The sequence below is a fragment of the Dipteris shenzhenensis genome, chromosome 10 (genome assembly GCF_047967505.1).
Source record: "Dipteris shenzhenensis isolate YYH24624 ecotype China chromosome 10, Dip_SZ_1.0, whole genome shotgun sequence".
Classification (NCBI taxonomy): domain Eukaryota; kingdom Viridiplantae; phylum Streptophyta; class Polypodiopsida; order Gleicheniales; family Dipteridaceae; genus Dipteris; species Dipteris shenzhenensis.
In genome coordinates, this window is record NC_141605.1 from 27,452,978 (window position 1) to 27,459,360 (window position 6,383).

Genomic DNA, 6,383 nt, shown 5'->3' on the forward strand with positions numbered 1-6,383 from the left:
GCAGAAGGGCGACGCCACGGTTTAAGCGTTCGACGTGTGCATGGCGCCGGGCAGCTCGCCATAGCTCGGAAGCCCAAAAGCTTCTATATAACCAATACGTGGAATAGTATAGTCAAGCAAGGCCACGGCCCCGGTGGCTAGCCGGGCCGTGATGTATTCCGAGCACTAGCCTACAGGTCACAGGTTCGATCACCGGCAGAGGGGAGACAGGTCGCGAGCCGACGAGGGGGCCGACCCCCTTTTGCCAATCAATCGAGTACAGGATATAGACCACGGGCTCAGCTAAGTTACACTAACCGTGACTAGGTCCCCGTGGTTGGCTCGACGATAAGTGCCTCGACTGTGGTCTCCGAGGTCCCGAGTTCGAATCCCTGCGCGCGGGTGCGCAATCTTTTGGACGTGCCTGCGCAGAGTTCACAGAATAAAGAGAAGAAGGCGCGCTTGGTTACACCAACCTAGTGGTTGGCTCCGTGGTTAGTGCGGCGGTTCCTCGAACAGGTAGTGGCAGGTTCGATTCCGCTTGTCGACTGCAGAGAGGAAAGGTTTGAGCGCATGGAGAAGCAGAGACACGATATAAGCTAGTGGGGACCTTTAGTAACTAATAGCAATGACCCGCCCTCTTGGTTAGCCCAACGTAAAGCTCTGCGTGTAGTTACCTCCAAGTCCTGCCTTCGAATCCCGGCGGCTGGCCTCCCTTTTGGCAGTTCGACTAACTTTGGCGGCACAGCCAAATCCTTTTGGCGGTTCTGCTAACTTAGCCCCAGCTAAGTTTAGCTAGTCATAACTAGCCAGTAAAGGAGTTTTGGAGAACTGACTTCACAGGTGCCTTCCTACTCTTGTATTGAGTTTCTGGGGCAAGTCTCGGGCACTAGTTGCGCTTCACGGAGATTCAACAAGTGTTTTGGGAAGGAAAGGCTCTTCAGGACGGTAGCTCCCAGGAAGAGATCTATGCTCTTCTTTTGAGCATCTGAAGGAGCCAGGTAGGTTTGTGAAGGTGAAGGACACTCAGTCCAGTAGAGGTTCCAATCAGCAAGTCAGTGGCAACTCCGAGAGATCAAGTGGGTACTTTGGTGATCCCGGTAGGGGACCAAACTGGGGAGCAAAGGAAAAGAGAAAAAAAGTGAAAAAGTTTAAAGGGAAACTTTGCCCTCGTGACAGAGGAGGGGGGGCACCCTAGTCTATAAATTGAGAGCCCCTATACTCCCACAGTTGTTGAAATTTGTATTCAGTTGTTGCTCCTTTGTGAGCCACTTTGTACAAACAAATTTCTATTGCAATGAAGACCTACGGGAGGACCAGTCCTTATTTATGGCCCCTTGTGCTGAGTTTTCTCTCTCTCCCTCCTTGTCCCACACTCTCTCTACTGCTGTTTCTGCCCAGCCCTCTTACGAAAGGTTCCCAAGCTGTCTCACAGCCTTACAGCCCCCAGACCAAGTGGTTTTCAATAGGCAGACTGTTCTAAAATGCTGCGAATTGGTTTCTGTTGCTGCGATTTTGATTCCAGCCACATGTGGGCATGTTTTCTGAAGTGTGATTTAGCAAGAAGGCTGCGATTTGACTGTAGAACCTGGTTTTGAGGTTTGGATAAGGTTTCACCTAGCTAGTGGTACTGCCAAAGAAGGCAGACTAGGTAGTGGGGGAACCCCCGTGACCAGACTGAAAGAAGCTTCGATGGTGAGAAGCAGCCGCTAATTAACTTGTGGAAGGCCAGGAAACCTGATGAACAGACAGGTGCTTCACCTATCCTCTTCAGCTGGAACAAAACACGAGATAAACGGAGACAAAGGAGGGTGAACGGGCTTCAGGAGAGGACGACCAGAGAGGGGGTAGACAGTTGAGAGGGAGGAGAGAGAAGGAGCAGGCGGGAGAGGGAGAGGGAGACAGGGCTGCACGGAGGCATCCATAGTGATTGTGCATGTGTTGCCATTGGATTGAAGTTCTTGGAGTAGGCTCAACACAAAATGCAAATGATTAAATACACATGTCTAAATCTTGGTCACCTTCCTTCTCGCAAAGGTACCTGTCCTTCAGACGTAGGAATGACTTCGATTTTTACGAGCCTGTAATGAGATCTCGTCGCACTTGTGAATCTTCCTCAGGGCTCTGATACCACATTAGAAAACAGAGATAGAGGTTGCTTGCTGTAGCCAACACTCCCACAGAGCAAAAACTTAGCCTTGGAAACACACAATGTGCACAAATGTAGATAGAGATAGATACAGGCACAGATCTAGAACAATGGACAATAGAATAGAACAGCCAAACATGTATTGTAGAATGCTCCAATGATGGACAAAAACAGTGTGGCACCATCCAGGAGTCAAGGTATTGCCTAGATGTGGACCCCTGATACCTTCAGAATTGCCTGGTACTTCCTACTGGCACTTTCAATTGTTTGTCAGCCTATGGAGCTTCAGTGGGCTGCCTAAAGGCCGCAGAAGCAGGCCTCCTTGCTGATCTGCAAAGCAGGCAATGGTGAGGCACTGCACATCTTCTCCTTGATCTCCCTGCTGCTCTGGATGCAGCCCGATGCAGCCAACTGTGGGGCTCACTGAATGAATGACTGCCCCCACAGTGGGCCTGTTTATAGGGCATATAGCCTCTGACCGGCCGACCATTTGTCAGCCAACCACAGACTTGCTGACATGTTCCTAGGTCTGTTTAAGGCCCTGCTACAGCACCTCTTGCTGGGATCTGCCCCAGCCCATCTGCAGCCTTGCGGCTCTGCAACAGACATTGACTCTGCTGCAATGCCAACCAGTACAATCCCAGATTGTTCCAGTCACAGTACCTGCCGTCATGCTTCTGTCCTGCCAACCTGATCCTACAGTCTAGCCTTACAGTCCTGCTTACGAAGCACCTTTGTCACCTTCAGGCCTTGCAGAACCTCTGTTTCCTCTGTTGTTGCTCCTGTCTGATCATCAGCACTGTACTTGTTTCACCTGCTGCAGGCCCTAATCCAGAGCTCCTGCCCACCTTAGAAAGTGGACTGTACAGCAGCCCAGGTGGCAGTGTCCAGTGCTATCCACATGGCTGCAATATGGATGTTCTTATCCACCGAGGTCTGCCCATGTAGCATCTTCTTCTCATACCCACAAACAAACTCTCTTGTCCCCCATTCCACATGGCACCATGTCCATGTGCTTGTTGGGGCATTTCAAATTGTGCAGTGTGAACAGGGTTGTTTTAGTGTTAGTGTGAAAAGGGTTGTAGTTTGTCTTGTGTGAGCTTGAAGGGTCAAGTGCCCTTGGGGATTTGATTTGATTTGTGTGTGACATCATCTATGGTGGAGATATTTTGGAGGAACCTCGATTGGTTTTAAATTTCTACACACTTCATTCAGTTACCATGGATTTTTCTCAAAAACAATGAACTCAGCCTATCTTTTACAGCGACTAGGAAGGGCATGCACTCAATCGGAGAAAAATTCCCCCAATCTTCGTGATATCTTTCAACCAGAAGACGTGTCTTTCTTTAATCCACCCATAAACATTAGGACCTTGTAGTATAAAATAGGAATGGGTAGAAGAAAAACCAACCGTAATTTTTCATTCATTTGCAACATTGCCGCCATAAAATTATCCCTGCATGAACAAAGGGCAACAATTGCTTTAGATCTACTTCGTTTGTGAATAAATGCAATAAAGATACTTTATGGTGTGTTTTCAGCAAACCTTAAGATTTATCATGTGTTTTCAGCATACCTTAAGAGCCGCTGTTCTTGCTGGATATTGACCATTACATCATCATGTCATGACCAACAAACAAGTTAGTGCAGAAAAGACTTATATTAATCCCATAATTTTTTGGATTTAAGCTAAAATCTCAAATTTCAATCTAGTTGTCTGAACCTCGGGGGGGTCACTATGTATAAACCCTCTATATCACGTGCGTTCAAGGCCTATATTTAAAATCCCTTATCTGTAGATTTTTTCATTAATAAAATGTACCCCTTTTCTATACAAATCTGTAAATTTTTTCGAAAACTATTTTAAATAGTCCCTTATGTATATTTATTTCTGTAAATTTTAGGAATAAAAAATATCCTTCTGTTGAACTCACGTGATAGGGTTACATATGATGAGTGACCCCCCCGAGGTCTGAACAGTGATTTTGACATTGTTTCGATATATACCCGGCCATGGTTTCCTTGTTTTTATTGTAGCATTTCAAGAAATATTGAATCTGTTGCATTGCTAATTGGAATCAATCCTTTGATATATTTCATGGACTCAATTTCCAGTACACGTTCTAAAAATCTGGCCCAAATTTGACGCATCTGTAACTGAATGTTCATGTAATCCTCCATGCATGTGCATTTTACGTACACAAACTTCAAGTTTGACTCCGATGCACTGTACAAAGCCTGCCTGCCTCTGTGTGTGTGTGTGTGTGTGTGTGTGTGTGTGTGTGTGTGTGTGAGAGAGAGAGAGAGAGAGCGCTTGCCTCCAGAGCTTCAGTTTCATTTTTCGTTTTGGCCATCTCATCTTGCTGAAATTGAATCCTTGCCTGAAGCTTGCAAAAAAGAATGTTCTTTCGTGAGATTTCTTCATACTGCATTCATCCGTCACGGTGCGCATGAACCAAAGAGTCACATGCTGGAAAAGCAGATTTTAAGTACGGGCACTTGCTTCGCCGCATGCTTCGATTACATCAATAGCCTTGCACGACAAAAGACGCTCCAGGGTGTCCCATAAGAAAATACCTGCCTAGCTTGTATCACCATTTCGATAGCAGTCAACTCTGCTTGAAGTCCTTTCAAACGCTCCACGACTGATTTTTTCTGCGATTTAGCGTCTTCCACTGCTGATGCTGCGCTCTCCAACTCGGCTCTCAGCGCCAAATTTCGACTTTTCAATTCTCCCACGTTGCGTTCTGTAGATAGAAATTGCAAGCTCTGAAATACTAAAGCTCTCCTGGTTTCCGCTGACGCAAATAAAGAAAGGATTTCAGAAAACGTCAAACAGATCCCAGCTGTTGAACGGCCCGAACGTTTTGTGTTTCTTCAAGGAGTAGCAAATCGTTTACATTTCTCAGGTACATGAATCGCGACGCAGCACGGTTGTGTAGTACGTGTCGGTCAAGATATTTCCAGCATCATCACCCGAGCTTCCACAACGTATCCCATGGAATAAAGTTTTCGGTAAGCTACAGCTAATAAACTACTTATCCCGTCACAAATCTACATATAAGAGACCAAACGCCAGAGGTACGTGATGTTCTGCAGACAAGATGTGAAATGTGCTGACACAGCACATCAACAACTCTAAAACGCTTACGGAAAGGAGGATTTCATCAAGAAGGCTAAGGAGAAACTATATGGAGCAGTGCGCTGAAGCATGATAGTAATTCTTGTGTCTTTCAGAAAGATTGATGCAGCGTGACTCGAATAGATTAAGGGCCAAGGCAACTCGATATTCATCCATGCACCGTTAAAGCCGTCATTCGATAGAAATTCTTCGATATGGACAATGATTTACGCATCGTTAAAGCTATAAAGAAAGGAAGGAGATTGAGAAGCGTGAAAGGAAGAAGATTGAGAGGAGGAAACTAACCGTGAGCGAGGCGTTCGCTGCTGTAGAGGTGGATGAGAGCAAGCAAGCTCTGCTGCTGCTGCTGCGCCATAGCCATGTATGAAGCCTTCTTCCTTCTTGCTTTACCCAAAATGTTACGTTTCAAAAGATGATATATATGCTCGGTGAAATGTTACGTTGATATATTGAACACATCTCTTTTCTCTGTTACGTAGAGGTTTAGGGGATGATTGGAGAATTTTGGATCGTTAGATTAGATTCAAAAATTATGGACCATTGGATTCTATTCTTGCACACTTGGTAGTTTCCATAGGAAAGTTTCCATGCAAATTAGTTAGATAGACGTGTCCATTAGATGTTCATCTTGAATTGTAATGGATTGATCTCTATTCGTTCATCTCATGCTTCTTCATATTCATCTTTTCCATCGTCATCTCATCGTATTTCTTCACGAGACACACATCACGCTAGATCAAGGTGCGACAGGATTCACGAATTTTAGTCCGTGGGTGGGTGCATGGTAAAGTGGTACACTTGCATGTGCTAAATAGTGGTGCCCCAATAGTAATATATTGGCAACAAGTAGAGGGGTGAACAATCTTTTTAAAAAGCGTGTAACTGAATCATGGATGAGTGAAAGCCTTTACCAACTAACTCAGTGTAACAGATTGTTATGATTTTGGTGACACACACTACACTGACTGTAGATTTCGTCTCTCACCCACACTTGTAGACGAAACGAAAGTTTTGCATGAACCAAGCCCTATGCAGCACATGCAAAGCTTCCTTCCTGGTCTTCTTCTTCCTTCTGCTAAAGTCTGCTTCTTCTATTGCTAATCATGAGCTGGA

General features: G+C 45.5%; 1 protein-coding gene across 1 annotated transcript; it reads right to left on the reverse strand.

The window, feature by feature from the left end:
* Window positions 1-3,451: 3,451 nt before the first annotated feature.
* On the reverse strand, window positions 3,452-5,685 carry LOC147897634 (uncharacterized). Its single transcript, XM_087380072.1, has 5 exons — window positions 5,556-5,685; window positions 4,706-4,875; window positions 4,447-4,509; window positions 3,705-3,724; window positions 3,452-3,584 (listed from the first exon to the last, which is right to left on the reverse strand). Exons 1-5 carry the CDS (start codon window positions 5,629-5,631, stop codon window positions 3,452-3,454), a joined length of 462 nt encoding a protein of 153 aa, XP_087236198.1. The 5' UTR covers window positions 5,632-5,685.
* Window positions 5,686-6,383: the final 698 nt, after the last annotated feature.

What these genes read in the sequence shown, in the direction of transcription:
- LOC147897634 (XM_087380072.1), bottom strand. Translation starts at nt 5,631, where the DNA reads ATGGCTATGGCGCAGCAGCAGCAGCAGAGCTTGCTTGCTCTCATCCAC. An exon ending in ATGAAACTGAAGCTCTGGAG is followed by an intron (nt 3,725 to 4,446) that starts GCAAGCGCTCTC and finishes GTCAATATCCAG; the next exon opens with CAAGAACAGCGGCTCTTAAG. An exon ending in CAAGAACAGCGGCTCTTAAG is followed by an intron (nt 3,585 to 3,704) that starts GTATGCTGAAAA and finishes TTGTTCATGCAG; the next exon opens with GGATAATTTTATGGCGGCAA.